This window comes from Struthio camelus, chromosome 5 (genome assembly GCF_040807025.1).
Source record: "Struthio camelus isolate bStrCam1 chromosome 5, bStrCam1.hap1, whole genome shotgun sequence".
Taxonomy (NCBI): domain Eukaryota; kingdom Metazoa; phylum Chordata; class Aves; order Struthioniformes; family Struthionidae; genus Struthio; species Struthio camelus.
Window position 1 is genome coordinate 34,878,367 of NC_090946.1, and position 17,773 is coordinate 34,896,139.

The 17,773-nt window shown below is 45.3% G+C and overlaps 1 protein-coding gene across 10 annotated transcripts in view; it reads left to right on the forward strand.

Annotated features, from left to right (window-relative positions):
• Positions 1 to 17,001, forward strand: part of PRR5L (proline rich 5 like) — a 64,391-nt gene extending 47,390 nt beyond the window's left edge. For 6 of the 10 annotated variants that reach the window (XM_068945516.1, XM_068945511.1, XM_068945520.1 and 3 more), the window contains 2 exons: positions 1,456 to 4,488; positions 6,255 to 17,001. In XM_068945516.1, the coding sequence (XP_068801617.1) occupies positions 1,456 to 1,838 (383 nt within the window). In that variant the 3' untranslated portion in view covers positions 1,839 to 4,488; positions 6,255 to 17,001. The remainder of the gene's footprint in view (positions 1 to 1,455; positions 4,489 to 6,254) is intronic. The other 4 variants (XM_068945514.1, XM_068945518.1, XM_068945512.1 and 1 more) reach the window with 3 other exon arrangements.
• The last annotated feature ends 772 nt before the right edge of the window (positions 17,002 to 17,773 follow it).

Sequence of the window (17,773 nt, forward strand, 5' to 3'; positions counted from 1 at the left end):
CAAAAAATGATCCCTTTCAAATGAATGCATTACTGGAAGCAGCAGGGTGAACTGTTGTCATAGCTTGGCTGCAGCCAGTGGTGGAGTTCTGGCTGCTCACCCGTTTCTCCCTGTAACAATATAGTTTGTTTTTTGCCTTTCTTACTGATGCAAGCTTCCAAAAATGTTTCATAACCTTCAGTGACTGGTGCTTCTGCTTTGCGTTTTGTTACTCTCACTTACACTCTAAAGTCTTGGTGAAAGGATTTTACATGGTCTAAAAGGCTGCTGAATTTCTGAACTGAGACCCTATACTTTCAGAAACTAAGAGACAGACAGAAAGACAGGTAAGGAACAGCTTTATCAGCTACTTCTGCGATAGATCACAGGAGGTGGTTAACAGTACATAGCAATGCTGCACAGCAGTTGAAGACAGCAGGCAAAAAATAATACTGCCTGATTAAACCTTCTAGGGGAGCGAATTGCAGTGAGGCCAGGACACAGGCTCAAACCCCTACTTCTTAATGTTATCAGTGTCAGAATTGAAATGGTGCTTCATGATATCGTGCTGAGGACTGCGCCTCAGGCTTGAATTTTAAACAACAAAACTCATTTTTTTTCCTCTGAATATTTTGCCAAGCAGCTCTTAATGCTTCCTGTGATGCCACTCTGTTGCTGCATGCCTTTGGCAGTGAGTGCTCCATAAATATTGCGTTCTTCTTCCGCGCCTTTCACCCCAAGCGCTCTGTGGTGTTCCTCTGCACACTCAGATGTTTTCAGTGTCTTACTCCAAAAGGACTCATGTTTCAGAAGTGGATGAAATGCTTTTTTGTGTGCATGGTCTTTAAAAAGTAAAGTGGGATGGTGCTAGCTGAACAGCCTTTCCCTAGACAGCTAGAGGGGCAGTGCAACATCAGAAATTTCATACAGACACTAGCTAATGGCATCTCTTGAGAGAAATTTTTGAGAGGAAGGGATGGCTCCTTAGGTTCTCACTGAATGTTTCTTTTGGGGCTGATTTTTCAAAAGTAGAGAGCAAAAGGAGACCTTTTCTCTCCAGAGAGCTTGTTTCCCCTTGCTTGCGCCAGTTGAACATTGCTGATTTCAGTGAACCTGCCCAAGAGAGCTCCTGCTCTACCCTCACCCCCTCTTTAAATAAGAAGACAATCAGGACACTGAAGAAAGTCTCTTTGCTGTACCCATCACTTTTCATCTCGCTTCTCTAGTAGGTAGCAGCACTGTTGCCTTAAAGCAAGCTGGGAGCTATTTCCTTACGGAGGGAGAAGCAGAGCTGCTTTCAAAACCTTTGGCAGGAAGAACTGAAGTGCATCTGAATGTTTCTCAGGGATAATGAGAAGGGAAACCCAGTGTGGCTGCAAGCTGAATCCTACCTGTTTCGTATGGCCAGCCTAGCAGTTTGGCACAATGCTTTATCTATGCCTTTTTGATCATTTCTGCTTCCTTTTTATCTTCCAGAGAGACGGTACTCCAGATCCCGTCCTAAGACTGGTATACTGAATTATTCATCGCAAATGGTGACGAGTCGGCAGCCCAGCGAGATGGCCCTAACACCGCTCACAGAGCAGGAGGGTGAGGCTTATCTGGAAAAATGTGGCAGCATTCGTCGCCACACTGTTGCCAATGCTCACTCAGATATTCAGCTCCTGGCAATGGCCTCCATGATGCACACAGGAATGGTCATTGAAGAGTCAGACAGCAACGACAAATGCCTCCTGCTGCAGTCCAGTTTCAGCCACAGGCAGTGCTCTAGTGAGCCCAGTATTGCTGATGGGCCGGAGGGAGTCATGGCAGCAGGTAGACAGGACCCTGCAGAGCTGAACTGCACATCAGTCAGCTAGAAGAAATCTTGTCGAGGAGAAAAGAACAGTATGCACTAACTTGGACAAGCTATCATGTCATCCCCACTGGGAAAAGAGGAGAATATGATCTTTGCTCATGTCATTGAAATGGTTGGGTGGGGTGTCTTATGTCTCTTTGGAAATGTTCTCTAGATTTATTTTTCGTGACTGTTTAGGATCATTGTTGATGGAGGTACTTGGTTGCTTTTGTCCCTCTTTCTCAATTCTGTACTGCTTTTTTGCTCTGTGCCTCCATAGCAAAGAGCGCTGTGCTAAACCTTCTCTTTGCTTCTGGCACTGGGATGGTGATGGCTGAGGACTATATTTTTCCTTTTGAAAAAGGGAACTCAGGGATGAAACCACTTGCGTCTTTCAGAAAAATCTGCACGGATACCTTATGAGAGAAGATGCTTTTCTTTGCCTGCCATGAGCATGGATAAAAAGTCCAAGACTCAACAAGCCTGAACAGAACTGGATATATGTGGAAGCCGAGTTGAGTACTTCATATGTACTTTATTTGGTTTCAGTCGTATCTTTAGGGGTGGTAAATTGGGTGCAAAGGTGGGGGGTAAATTGGGGGCAAAATATAGTCCTGAGCATCTTGGCATTTGTCATCAGTTTGCTCCTAAAAGGTCAACGTTGGTAGGGCTGCACTGAAAGGAGAAATCTAAATGGATTCCTTCAGAAAGAAAACGCTTAACAGAATCTGCACTTTTGTTGTGTGGATGACATAAAGTTGCTTTTCAAGAAGGGACCATCATGATTCCAGAGCACGAGCTGATATAAAGGATTTCATCCGTGGGCCTTTCTGGCACTTCTAGCACTTGGCGGATTTTGTGAGACCAAAGACAACCAGCTGGATGTAGAAAGGTATCCTGTCTCTGTAGCATATTCGTGAAGTGCTTCTGACCTCCAGTGGTGTTTGATTCAGTGCAGTATTTCTTTTAAGATAAAGCAAAGGCTATTTGCAGTCTTTGTTTTTGTTTTAATTTTGAAGATCAGTAATGGGTCCAGTTCTCAAGAAATGCAAACGTGCCTGTGTGTCAGGCACTGCAGTCCACAATGTCTGCTTTACAGCATCACTTGGTACTCAAACGCTGCTTCTGTGGGAACACAACCAATCTATTTGAGCAGTCCGCTGGGATACCCTGCTGATGTCTTGCTAAGTAGATTTGCGAGTGTAATTACAGGCTTAGAGGTGAACTGAAATGCTGCCTTAAATGTCAAATCCCATTAAAAATATGGATATAACACCACTGCCACTAGCATCCAGTCCCTGTGGTACTGACTATAAATAAATCTACCTTGACAAGGAAAACAGAAGGCTAGATGAGCCTTCAGGACGTTTTTTTCAGTACCATGACATTAACTACAGAATCTGCCCTGTTTCTGTTGGGCATTAAGCATCATCTGCTCCACCATCTGCAGTGGAAGTGCACCTCAGACCTGTCAGGATCTGTCCGTAGCAGCATGTGCAGCAAAAAGAAAGCAGATTATTATCTCTTGTGGTTTGCAATTGTTCAAAGAGATATTTGAAAAGGGCCTGCTTTTTCTTGCTGTTACCTAAGGCACCTTAGCTGTTGACCTTTGTGGAAATGCTGAGTATTTTGATCACCAGCCGCACTTACAGCTTGAGGAACAGAGATGTAGTTGTGCTGTGTGCCTCCTAAAGGGAGCATGCACAGCCTGGTAGAGGCCAGAAGGAGGTGGCTTTAAGCAGTCTTTCCTTCAGATGGACTCTAGACTAAATTGCCTTCCTACTCATAAATTGGCCTGGTCAGGCCAAATTATTACCTGATGTCATCTGTCCAGGATGGCCGTGGCTTGTGGTGGGGCTCCACAGTCTCTGCAATGGCAGCAAAACTCAGTAGTCTGCACTGGTGTTACCTTGGCATGCTCCTTCCACCGTGGGGGCGGATGAGGTCATCCTGCTCCAAGGGAATTTCTTTGGCCGCTTGCAGTGATTTAATGCCTTCCCTTTACCATAGTATGGCGTGTGGGGAAGTGGTCGCCCTGCAGCATTTCAGTTCACTCTCACAGATGCTTTTCTTCTCTCTGTTTCTCCTCTACCCCCATTTCCCTTTTGTAATTATTCAAGCCCCCTGGATTAGTGAGTGGAGTCCTCTTTTATGAAGAAAATGAGAACGATTTATTTATTTCCTGGCATACTCTTGGATCATCATCTCTGGGGCTAATAGGAATCTAGTCCTGGTTTTAACTTGAATTTCTTTTGTTTTACATGTATGTATAATTTGACTTTGTATTGGTTACTTTGCAAAAATTTGCACCAAGCCACTCTGAATCGTGCACTTCGCGTGTTGTTTTGTTTTTAGGGAGATTTAAAGCTGGTGGCTTTACTTTGTGAACTGAAGTAAAAAAAATTGTTCTATAAACAAAAGTGAGGGTCTGGTAATGAGCACCACTTTTACAAACATTTAGGATGCACAACGCTCTGCAAGCACATACCCTTTACAAGCTGCACAGGTAAACCTGGAAGTGTCTGGGAAGCTGGCACGGAGGAGCGGCGCACCGGCACTGAAGCAGAGTCAGGACCGCGGGGCAGCACCGCGTCACCGGCGTTCAGTGGAGGATCATCTCTGCCTGCTGATGGCAGGTCCCTGGAAGCAACTGGCAGAGACTCTGCCCCCAGGTAAAAGCTATGATATGAGAAAATTTGCATTTTACATACAAGATTTTGGTTTGAGACTGGTGTTACACTTCCTCTCAGCTCACCATTTCACACAACTGTGACAGAGGCACAGGGTGGGTCTTTTCCACCCTCAGTGGTCTGCTGCTTGAGAAAGCCTTCTGGGTAAGCTGTCAGTAGAGCAAGAAAAGATTTCGCTCACCACCTCCAAAGTCTGCATGTTACCTTCTGAATGGATTATTATCCAGATTAAGTCACTTCTCATCTCATCAAATTTGTCTTCCTTCTGCCAGTTTTAGTACTGCTGTCTTCTCTTTTTAAGATAAGTGATTTATTCTCTGTGTCCTTACAGTTCTGTCATAAACTTACTGAGGGGTCTCAGCAGAATTGGGCAAGTGATGTGGTTTTATTGCCAGCAAGCCGAGCTGCCTCAGTCCCCTGCTGGCTGGGCAGCAACCTGGTTTACTTTTAAATTTTCTGTCTGAAGAAATCCAGTAAATCTTGATGTGGCTAAGTTGCTGGCACTGCTGCCAGCATGGGAACCGCAGTAGGGCTTGGGATGACTCTCACATAGCACATTTCTTTTTGGGTCTTAATGGCAATGGGTTCCCACTGGAGGAATGTTTTTTTCATTCCTGACTCTTTCAGTCTGCCTGTGTGTTCACAGCAGTTGTCCCTCCCTAAACATTTATTTTATGCTAATTGTTGCAGTGATGTAACACTTACTTATTTATATGAACTTTTAAAAAAAAAAGTTCTGCTGTAAACCCAAAGTAGCCTGTATTTATTGTGGCATTGTCTGTTTAACTTTTTGCATGGGAAAGACTAACCTTCACACTTGCTGGGTCTCATGCTCCATGCCCCTTGGTCAGCCCGGCACAGTGGTAAAGTTGCAGCCTCCCTCCCTTGAGCTGCATGCTGATCACGGCTGATCAGCCTGAGCAGTGATTCACGGACCAGCTGCCACAGGCCTTACCACAGCCAGCGGGAGGCCACAGTACAGTCACAAAGCCAAGAAGCTGCTTCCTTAGCTGCACTCCCTGCTCCTTCCTCTCTCAGCGTTTGGCTCTTTCCCCATGCCAGTGACCAGGGTTACGGGCCAGGGACGCATCTCCTTACCTGACACCACATTACGTGGAGGGGGAGTTGCAGCAAGAGAAAGGGGATGTGAGTAGTGTTGAAACCTAGTGAAAGTTGATGGCGCCGATTTGCGCTGCCCTTGCCAGATCCAGGAGTGCACGTCCTGTGTTAAGAGCAAAATATACTGCCCATGCAGTGGGATGCTGACAGGGCCCTTGCTGTGCAGAAAGAGACACACTGTCTGCGGGTCTTTCTCACACTTGGGGAAGGCTGAAGAAGGGCAAGTTTTAGGTACTGATGCTATGTAAGTGAAAGCAAGTGTCTCTCCTCATTCACAACTGTGAAATTTTGAGGCAGCTGTGGAAATTCCAGACAGCGAAGGCAGGTTGCCTTCCTTCCCACTCTCTTCCTGCCACGTATTTTCACACCCTCCTACTTTGCCAAATCAGGATTGGAGCCCTGATCCCCCCTCCTCACCCTGTGCTGGAAACACCACCGCACTGCCAAAGAGCTTTCTCTTTGCCCTTCACACTTCCATCTCCAGCCCTGCCCTCCCTTCCCGAATAGGGAGTTTTTCAGCACAAGGTTATTTCATACAAAAATGAATCATAATGCCTGTATAGGAGTTGCAACCAGCACCTTCAGCGGAGCAAATTACGCGGTATCTCTTGCTCTTTCCTCCTTTGTAGGTGCTGTGTGATAAAAACCTTCCGAAGTGGTTAGTGGCAGCAGTAATACGCAGTCGTTCGTTCCTGCGGTGGCCGGGCAGCAGCTCACAGTTCCCGCTCCTGCTTACTGTAGACCCTAACCTCCCGCTGCCCTGAGCGAGCTCCTTCCGTGGGACTGTCGGTAGAAAAACCTGAACAGCTGGAAAAAGGAACCTATACAGATCATGTGTCTAAATGAAAAAAAGAAAGAGAAAGAAAAAAAAAAGTCACTCTCAACCTCATTAGGGACCATCCTCCAGTGGCTGCCTCAGGTGCCAGGGCCTTGTGGGTGCCCCAGCCCCACGCCGCCTCCCCAGGGAGGCAGGGACCCGGGGCACCCTGCCCGCGGCCCAGGGAGGGCCCCACGGCAGCTCAGGGCAGGCCTGGCTCTCCCGGGGCCGTGCCATCAGGGTGTCCAGCTCTGCCCCGGTGGCTCTGCTGCTGCGGGACGCCATCGGCAAGGGCACACTGGGCCCCCTCCTCACTGTACTGGAGTCGGGCCTCTCTTCTTCACTCTTTTCAGCAGTCCCGTGAACCTCTCGTGCATGTTGGTTAGTGGCCTGGCTGTGGAGGAAGATGGGAAAGTGCCTCCCTGTGTCAGCCCACCCTGCGGGGTGAAGTGCCCACTCACAAAAGAGGTTTGTGCCATATGTTGAGCTGTGAGTCAGGCACCTCAACTCAAGAAAGAGGTGGGAGGCCAGACCGTCTGCTCCGTCCTGCTGCCTCACTGGCACTAACTGCCTGCCCGGCGCGGGAAGCGTCCAGCTGCCCTGCGAAGACTTGCAGGCTCCCCATACCGGCAGCGGAGAGAGGAAGGCAACTGACTTGCAGCATGTGTCTTGCTTCAAGGAGCCATTTCGGCATGGTGGTTCGTGAGCCTTCCCTTGCTGCGCGGTGCGCCTCCTTCGCGGGCTGGGCTCTGGCACTCCTTTAGTGCCCGGTGAGACAACTGAGCCCACCCAACTGTTGGAAAACTACTCAAATTTTTGAGCTGTACGAGCCTTCTGCCAGCTCAGTGAGCTGAACTGCCTCCCAAAAGGCAGCAGTGAGCTCTGGCCAAGGGCAAGGCGAGCGCCGGGAGCCTTGGCTAGTGGCCCGGCATTGGCCTTTCGCAGCCCGGAGCGCTCACAGTGGCTCCGCGGTCCTCTGAAACCTCATCCTGGAGCTTCATCGTTCCCGTCCCCGTGGCAGCTGCACTGCAGCTGGGGCAGGAAGCACGGCGTCGTACTTACAGAGGCGAGCACCAGCTGTTGTTGACCGGTCAGCGTGCGTTTATTTGAAGATACAGCCATGCTGGGAATCACTGCTTCCTGTGCAGAGGGACCTGGCAGCAGAGTTCAGGAAACCTGTGACAAAACAAGTGAGAAAACAAGACTTACTCAAGCGCAGAATGTGTCAGGAAAGTCCTTGAACCTTTGTGTGCCGTCCTAATTTCCCAGTTTCTGTCACTGAACACACCAGTCATGAGCTAAGGCTATTACGACGGAGTGCAGCCAGCCACTGTGGTATCCAGGGAGTTTCCCACAGGGAAGTGTCCCTCCTGCAGAGTACTGGAAATTTGGCACGTACAGTCAGTTTGCTTCTTTCCCACAAATGCTCAGGCTCCCTAGGAAGTCTGCAAGTTTTGCTCCTAATTCCAAGTGGGCAGAGTGTGGTTAACGTTTGGCCTTTCCCTGAGCGAAGAGGAGATAGTCAGTCGTCTTATTCATTTTTCAAACGTAGAAGACAGATTTGGCGGCACAACAACAGCTTAAATGGGATTGTATTACTTATTTACCCATTCAGAGAACGCTTGCTGCCCCCTTGCTATCACAGCAGCTTGTGGTGAGGGCACCACGCACTTAACTAAATAAGCAAAAGCTTCAGAACATGAATGCTAGCCTTTAAAGTAGCTTAGCAGTTGGAGCAATGAAGGAAGAGCATACGTTCTTTAATAATACAGTGTTCAAACTGCATGTGGTAACTACCACTTTCCACCTGCCAATTGGCTGCCTTTCATTCATTATACGCCAATACAAGTACACCTGAAGATACAGAGACCTTGAGCACCTGTATGAGTTATATTCAATCATTATTTCCACCTGGGAGACTAAGTGTGTAAAACTGCCATGTCAGTTTACATCTCCTCTATATATAAGTTAAATCCTTCTGGGGGCAGAGTCCTGCCAGAAGCAGCTTGCTAGGCCTAGTGAAAGCTGCCTGAAGTACAAAAGGAGGAGCAACTCGGGGTGCGTTAGCAGTTTGGACTGTATTTCTCAAGTCTCAGTGATAAAATGAAATAGTGATTCCAGTGAAGACATAAGTGAATTGGAAATTCTCATTATTAATTCATAATTGCTACTTGTATATGGCCAGCACGCTCTCTAGGCCACAAATAGGGGTGAGTGTGTACAGGAGACGCATCCATGTACAAAAGAACGTATGGAAGAGGGCAATGAAGAAAGAAGCATATGCAGGCAAAGGAAAGAGCGGACTAGATGAATTTTTTCACTGAGAATTGCTATCATATAAGGCGAGGTAGAGGGTTAATTATAGTCTGGTCATCAGATTGTTCATTAAACAAAGAGAAAGCAAACTCCTTAAAAAAAAAAAACACACACACACACAAAACTTGAAGGGTCTTACCTACCCTAATCTTCTACTATAGCCTACAGCAGCTTTGCAGTAGCTATAAATTGTAGCAATATTCAGGGAGTCAGTTTGAAGTATCTGTCATTAGGCTTCAGAGCTAACTCCTACTTAATGCTAGTTCATAATTCTTGTGGAGCAATTATTATAGACCATATAGTAACAACCTTTGTTACACTGGAAAATAGATTGGAGTCACAGAGTTGATCTTTCTGTCTTGAAATTTATGAAGACAGCTGCATTGGCTCACATCCAGAAATTTTCCTCAGTTGCTATCATCGCTGAAAATTACTGTTCCCCCCCCCCCTTTTTTTTTTTTTTAAATCATGAAAGCATGAGTTCTGTGAGAATTGCTAAGGCTCCTGGAAGACCAGAGAGGCCAGGTTTGAGATCTGCCCAGTTTTAAAGTTTGTAGCTGCAGCGGAAGCAGCGGGAAGGCAACAGAATGGAATCTGTGTATGCTAAAGGTCAGTGAGAAACCACAAAATCTGGGCCATGTATCACCTCCCCTTCAGGACTCTTAGAGTGATTTATAACCATTATTGGTAAAAACCAGCCCTTTTTTTCAGTGTGGGTTTTTAATCCACTCCACACTAAACAGCTATTGACTAATATATATTAGTAGTTCTTGGGGTAGAAACAAGAAGTCCCCCCTTCTCTCCTGCATATCTGTGAGGGGCTGGCTCTCTTTTAAAAATTGCTAAACGCTTTGGGCTCACCTCAGCCCGATGATTTATTGTTTATTTGCGGTATGATTGCATATAAGAGATCGGAGGATGCGGGAGGCCCAGCTCCCGGTGCCTACTGCCACCTGCAGCCCGCGGGTGCTGCTGCCATCGCTGCCACGGGGCGGCTGTCCCCCGCGGCCTTGCCCTGCTGAGCGCCTGTGCCTGCACTGGGCCGTCCTGACTGTTTGCGTGACGGGGAGCACGTGCAGCTGTAATCCCAGTTAGACACGTGGTTGTCCTGGACAGACCTGAGCTAAAAGTGTCAGCCGCCATCTGATCATTCCCCTGTCAGAGGAAGGCTGTGCCCTAGTCTATAAAGTTTGACTTACTTGAAATACTTTGAAATAAAAGTAAATACTAAAGTAAATGAGACCTGGCAGCATTTGCTACAAGCGAATAAGACGCCCACGCTATGCAGCCAAACGAACAAAACAAGCGCAGCTTCAAACACTCACTTCGTTAACTTTCCCCAATGCTTAACCTAATCCGCAGCTGCTTGGGTCTTCCCTCCTGTCTACAGAAACACTCACTGCCAGCTCTGTGGCTCGCAGCACACGGTGGAAACTGGTTAAGATCCACTTGCCCCAGGTTTGCTTTTCCCTGCTTTAGTGGCCTTGTTAGTGTGGGCAGCTGGCAAGAGCCAGCTGGGGCAGCAGCTGCCCTCTGCCCATGTGGCCTCGGGTACAGCAGCCATTGCGAGGACTCAGGTGGCTTTTACATAAAAAGCAAGGGTGCATCCAGCACTGTGGATTCATATCTTCAGTGACTATGAAGGGGTAAGTGAATTAGGCTGTCAGAGAGGGCAGGTATTTGCTTTGCAGCTGTGTTGTTCCTCCTGTGCAGGTGTGTTGTTCCTACATTGCTTTTTTTTTTTTTTTTTTGGGGGGGGGGGTTGCCCTTAGTATGGGAGCCTCAGATAAATTTCTGAGATTCTTGAAGGAATGCAAATCTGTCTTTGTCGCCTACCCTTTCCCCAGGACCAGGCAGGTTGCCTCTGTCAACACACGCACGCGCGCATGTGGGCTCTTACCTGGCTCTACCCTCCTTTGCAAACCAGACTCCCTTCACCAAGGCAGTTCGCAGCAAAACCCATACACCCTGCTGGTCCTGCACCATCTGTATGCATTGAAGTGTCATGGTGCATCTATTAAGCAGCAGTAATATTTGTAGAGATGTGAAGTGCCTCTGAAAGCCGGTACGTTTATTTTGTTTATGCTGTACAGGGTATGAGGTTGGTATTATTGCAGAAAATTGATTTTGGCGGGGGGGGGCGCAGAGGCCACAGCCCCACATACAGCCACTTATGCAGCTTGTGGCAAGAGCCAAGTGTGTGTGCAGAAAGGTGATGCTTTCTGGTTAGCAGCAGCCGTGCCTGTACTTGGTGTAGCCAGGCAACTTGTCTCCTATCCTCCACCCTCCTGAGGGTGCTACATAGGTGTCTGTCTTCTTGCGTAAGCTGATAAAGCCACGTTTAACTAAACATTGTAGCAGTGCTCTATCCAACGAAGTGCCAGCTCTATAAATGTAACTAGTGGATAACAGTGATCACAAGTTTTGTGTTAAGCCCACGTGGTGGCCCTCCAGGGCTCGTAACCAACAGAGTTTCCCCAGCCATAACAGAGTGAACTCTGAACTGGGACACCTAAACCAGTGCAGGTTTTGGGTGTGCTGTTAAGTCATGAGAAGTCATCTTAGGTTAGTATCAAATGCTACTGGCAGGCCCTGCAATAATCCCTCATAAAACGGAGGATTGTGTCAAAACGCTGGCTGACGCTAGGCTTCTCTAGCATCAACGCAGGCTGAAACCTAATTGGAAGGGCAGCCTTTGGTCAGGGTTAACTGCCTGTGAAAGCAGGTCTAATGTGATCCTGCCATTAAATCTCACTTTTGCTTCAGACTCAAGATAATAACTACCAAAACCTGCAGGCCTACTAGAAAACTGGCCATGAGAAACATACTGTTAAAAGCTTGACTGGGGGAGGTCAATTATTTAGGTCACTGGACAGCATTTTCCTTCTTATGAAGGAAAATGGCCCGTTGACCCTTTTTAAGAATTTGGCATATGGTTGAATGTAAGCATATCTTATGACCTCAAAGGGAGGCAAGCAAATACGATGGTTAAATGTGCTGTAACTGATCGACTTGCATATTTGAGGGACAATAGGTCATACAAACAGGCATAGGTAGCTCTAAAGGTTGAAGGTCACACAACAAAGGGAAAGATTTGTTGCAATTTTGCTTTGAATCAGAATTGCTTGTTTAGAGATAGTCCTTGCTGTGCCACTTACCATCACTTAGTGCTGAACCCTTCACCCGCGGGATCGGGCTGCAGGTCTAAGAAATGTGTCTAGGAAACCTACAAATCAGAATCGTTAAAGGTTGCAGGAAAGGGTAGGTCTTGCACTCATTTATGTTGCTGCACCCTCTGGGATTAGCAAAGTAAGTGTGAAGGTTGAAGAAGGTGCTGGATCAAAAGTAGTGGGAATAAGGCCTGAGTTCATGGCTTTTCTTCTTAGACTAAAATGACACCACTTGTTGAAAGAGATGGGGGGGTGAGGAGGGGAAGGAGTTTTCAGCTGTGGAAAAACTTGACTCAGTAAAAAAATTCTGCCAAGAGAAGAAATCGCCCTGTGGAGTGCCCGATTATTCTGATCCGCTAGTAAATGTTGCCACATGAGACTGGGATTTGTTGATGCTGTTGACATAGTGAACCTGTGTCGTATTGCTATCAGACCTTGTGGGAGAGGCAGGAAAGCTTTGTGTGATAAGTCTGGCCCACAGCATTATGGAAATACAAGTCAAGCAGTGCAGTTGACATAATAAAGATTTGATGTGATGGATCCCAAACAGCAAAAGGCTGTTGCATCTGAGACGAGAGGCGGGGGGGGGGAAAAAAAAAAAAAAACTGCCCAAATCAAACCTTACATGCAGTTTTGAGGCCAAAATGACCGAGAGAAGACCTATCCATATCATAGTCATGAGTTATTAAAAGGACTTGCAACAAATTAGACAAACAGTAAGCCCTCAGCAGTTTTGCAAGGACTTCCAAAAAAATGGTAACTTCTGGTAGGGACGTTTTAGGCCTTTGTAAATAGTCCTCCAAAGAGACAGACATTCAGTAAGAATTACAGTGGTGGAAAAAGTATAGAGGGAGGACATACTGCTGGTAATGAGCATTTCCTACCGAGTGTCAAATGGATCTATTGTTGTTTGGGTATGTTGGGAGACCTGAATTTGTGGAAAAATAGCAAAAAAATTTAAAAAGCGTTGACTGTGACAATTCTGTCAGAAGCAGTGTGAGTGGTATATGATGCTCTCCATGTGAATAGCAGTTAATTTGTAATCTCGCATACTAAGTCCTGCCTAATCCTGCAGAAAACTGTTCATGAGTTGGGAGTCTTTGCCCCTGTATTTTGCTGGTGATCCTTAGGAGCTTGCTACACCAGTCTGGAAGCTAATACATTGTCTTTCTGAAAAGGCCTTGTTACTTGGACTTTTAGGAGTCCAATTTAATTTAGTGATAGGAATCCCAGACCAAAATTGGTGCAAAGATAATACATTGATAAAAGCTTTGCATTGAAGAAGTGACTGAGAGAGAGAGCACATGAGGGGATGAGGTCTGTCACCCCCACACCCAGGTATCTTTGTTTATTCTCCCATTCTTTGTAATGGGCTATTTAAGGGGCATCATCCCCACTTTGCCTGGGCTGCTGAGGGCTCTATTCAGCTGTACTTTCAGGGAGCTACAAGCCTTGTCCAGTAATTACAATTAAATTGAGAGAGAGAATTTAGATACAGGCCCTTTGAATGCATTTTAATGCTCACCAGCACTCTAGCTCTGGTGTTCTGGTAAAGTATGGTAATACAGCTGTTAAAAAAAGAAACAAAACTGCTTACCCTTTCTGCTCTCATATGAGGAGGTGTGAAGGTGTGGGAGGTACAGAACCGGCTCGAAGAGAGACATCGTTATAAGAGTAAGCAATAGGCAGAGTTTAAGATGCAGCTCCTTTGCATTCACACACTTGCTCACATGGCTGTCTGAAACGGTCCTGGTCTTTATCCCCAAACCTAAGGACACCTAAAACTCCCTTCTCGAAAGATACCATCGTCTTGATTTGACGAGTAAAACTCACCAACTTTGCATTTAAGAACAGAATGAACTGTAGGCACTTCAGTGGCTTGACACAATTGTTTCCCTAGAGTTTAGGCTAACAGTCACAGAGAGGAATATTTACTTCTGAAGGCAGAAGAAGAAAACAACAGCAACTAACCATCATTAGTCTGTATGGCCTGTAACAGAATTGTCCTGAGTCTGCAGAAAACTTTCTTCTTCAAAGATCAGGTGAGACAAGCTGAGATTCATCTCATTGCTTTTTGTAGCATATTAATAATCAGCAAAGTACCATGGAAATGAGTTTCTCTCTGGGAAGTGGGAAAAAAAAAAAAAAGCCCTACTTGCTAAAAATCCCATAACGAACTGTGCAAAAATGTGACTCTTCAATCAGATGTAATTTTTAATAGGCTGAGAGAATGTAAGAGTGTTTTTCCCAAACCTGTGAGCATCCCACTGATACAGCACTGCTCCATTTAGGTGTTGGCCTCTTGGTGCCTTTGACCTTTCACTTTTCAACATGGTAAGCAAGCTCCCCCCCCCCCCCCCGATGTCACCAGAAAACATATATATGGGCTATACATTCATTTTGCAACAGGTTGGCATCTATTCGAGCCAGCTGAGCTCGAATGTGGCTGGTACCTTGGTGAGAAATGATCAGTTTGTTCCTGAGGGGCTGCTTTAGAGCAATGTGAGATGTGAGGTGACAGCAGCCTTCCCCATGCCTCAGCACCAAACGAACGGCTCAGCAGTAAATAATTAACCGCAGTTATATTAGAGAGTGGCTGGCGCTAGCCTGCAATTAAGATCCGATTGGGACAAAAGAGCAGGCAACAACAAGCTCCAACTATCTTACACGGTTAAGATGAAATCACTAAACTCGGAAAACTTCATGTGTTGTGTTGACTCAGGGATAGGCCAGGGGACCAGCAGAGCGGAAGAGGAAGCACATCAGTCAAGGTTTGCACTGAGGCTAATAGGGAAATGATGTTCCTGTTTCACAATCGCTTCCTCTCACAGTTTCAGGAGTTTTCCCAGCCCATCTGAGAGGAAAAAACAAAACAAAACAAAAACACAACTTTCAGAGCTGTAAAACCAGAATGTTTATTTCAGCAGACCAAATGGGGGGGGTCAAACAAACAGCTTCATCACCAAAAGACTAAATAGTGCAGAGTAGAAAGATTATCTTCATGATGCTCTCTTAACCTTTATCTCCCCCCCCCCCCCCCCCCAAAAAAAAAATAGCAAGGTAATTTCACTTCAACAATATCCTGTAGTCTTTCCAACCGGGGGGGGGGGGGTGTGCAGTCTTGAAGAAGGAATGAAAAGCAGTGATAATAATGGTTCTGCTTGGAATAAAACAGCAATGAGAGAGAGAGAGAGAGAGAGAGAGAGAGAGAGACTCAAGCTACATTAGACCCTCTTCTCCTGCTTCCTTGCAGACAAGCGGGGGAAAAAAAGGGAGCAACTAGGAGAAACAGACATAGTTCTGTCTGGGTTGGGGTGTGTGTGTGTGTGTGTGGTTTTTTTTTTTTTTAATTCTTATTCACAAATTGGAGAAGAGGCAGAAATAGCATAAAGTCTTCAGACATGAGACATGACAAGCTGATAGTAACGGTTAAATAGGTGCCTCTGTGCGCATAGACATGTAATTTTATCAAGTAAGTGAGAAGTTCTTCAACAAACAGAAATTAAAACCAGGAAAGGAAAAAGACATGAAGGCCACAAATTCTGAAATTGTGTCTTCCAGGTCACTAAGATTGTTAGCTCCTGTGAGGGCTGTGGAGTCACCAGGGTCCGCTCAGTGCCTGGGCAGGCCACCCCTTTACCATGAAGCAGACAAAGGCTCAGGGTGGGCAAACTAAGAAGGTGAGACAGTGGTAACAGTGACGTGGACTTCCTTTAGCCACTGGCCCTGCCACTGTAACCCTTTCCTCCATGAATGGTGTGTGTGGGGGGGTGTTTTTTGGTGGTTTTTTTTCCTCCCCAAAAGGTACAACAGGCACAATTCATCAGCCATTTTACTCATTTCATCCAGAGAAGCCTAGTTTCCCTGCCTGTTGTATCTGGTCCACTGACCTCCTGTTCTATTGCCTTTTATTTTTCGCACATGATAATAGCGCTCCCACCCCTCATCTGAGCTAAATCAATAAGGTTATGTTTTCTCAATTTTTTTAAGCAGTGTCTTGGAACAGGCTAAATAGACACAAAATCTAAAGACTCTGAACAAGATGCAGCACAGACCAGCTGAAGTCTAAAACTGAATGTGCTCACTGGGGCTAGTAGAGCAAGTTTTGTTTTTCCAGATGGAACACCTTTAGTTCATGACTATTGCTCTTCTGCGAGCAAAGTCCCAGGTCAAGTCTTGAAATGAACTGGCATTTGTCCTAAAGCTATTTAGTAGGAAAATTCTGGTCCATTGTTGTTGTTTCACTTGTAGACCATCAGGTCTATTAGTGGGGGGAGGGGGGCATCAATATTTAACAGAAACTTATAGGTACATAAGACCTATGTTCACATATTTGTATTTACATAGACGTGGGCATACTTTTACACTGCTGGTATCTTGTATTGCTGCATGTTGACTTTCCATTCACAGGTGCAGCTGCATATGCCTAATTTTTCCTGCTTGAAAGAAAAGCAATTCATCTCATCAAAAAAATATTTTAATGCACTTAAAAGTAAGGAACATTAAAAATAGAGGATTAAAAACAGATTAACACAACAGATACTGTTAGCTGACCATGCTCTCCTGTCCATTACCAATGGAAGGTATTAAGACTAACTTCCTCCATGAAAGATAAGTCATAATTAACATTAACTGAACAGTATTAGACATTACCTCTAGTAAATACCACTGAGAATTTGAAGGTCTTGAAGATTATAAACATTTTAGATTCCTCTTCCCTCTGATGCTGCTAAAAGCAAATCCAAAAGAACGCTGTGGCTGAAATAAGTTAGCAGACTGCCAGGAAGCAAGCACATCTTTCTTTTTCAGAGAGTGGAACTCAAAACTCCTTTTCATTTCTGATCCGGGTCTCTTACAAAAAGCTTCAACAAATAGCTGTTTTTGTGACCAACACAGTAAGCAAGCAGGATGTGGCCAGTTAAATGACAGTGTGGGGTGTTTTTTCAGAGCTGCATCTTCAATGGCCGCATTGCCACAAGAATACTTCATTCATTACCAGAAGACAAAGCTTAATTTATTATCAGTTACACTAGCTAACACTGCCTTTTAATAAATTACACTTTTTAATCTTGATAGTGTTTGACTGCTATATGATACATGATCTCCATTATAAACTAGCCAACTCTGAAACACACAGAACTGAGAAATTACGGAACAGGTCCTGTAGTAGTTAATCTTTCTGAACATCCTCTGATGGAAATAAAAATGCAACATACACAGCTCTTTTTAATTAGTTTATTTTTTAAAATCCTGTCAGAAATATAGCTGTGCATTAATTACAAAATATATTAAACAATCTATTGATACTTCTTAGAGAACAGGAGGGCTTCCATTCTGTCCAAATACAACCACCACAAACCTTCAACAGTGACCCCAGAATAATCTTTTGCATCAACTACCAATACATTTGATGAGAAAGTGTCTCTAAATGAGAGCAGGAAGGTCATTCTAATTCGATTTCATTAGCAAGTTTAACCCCTCGATAGCAAACGTGACCAGACATATCATGAGACCACTTAAAAAAAAAAAAGTCTATACATCTCATGTATCTGAGCTCCCACACATACATGACATACATACCAATATTTTTAGTAAAATAATTTTCCCTGCCCTGCAGGGGGAGACATTCAGAGGCAAAAAGAAAGCTTTTGCAACATATTATACTTGGAAAATTTGTGCCATAGCAGCTTTGCAAATACATGTACTTAGAGTGTCTGACTTGAAATATGTTCAAGACGGTAGAAATTGGAAAGATAAAAGAAGCTAAGCCACCTTCAAAAAACCTTGAGATCCAATAATGTGGCAAAGCATTAAGAGTTACAGAGCTAAAGCACTCCACTCCTGG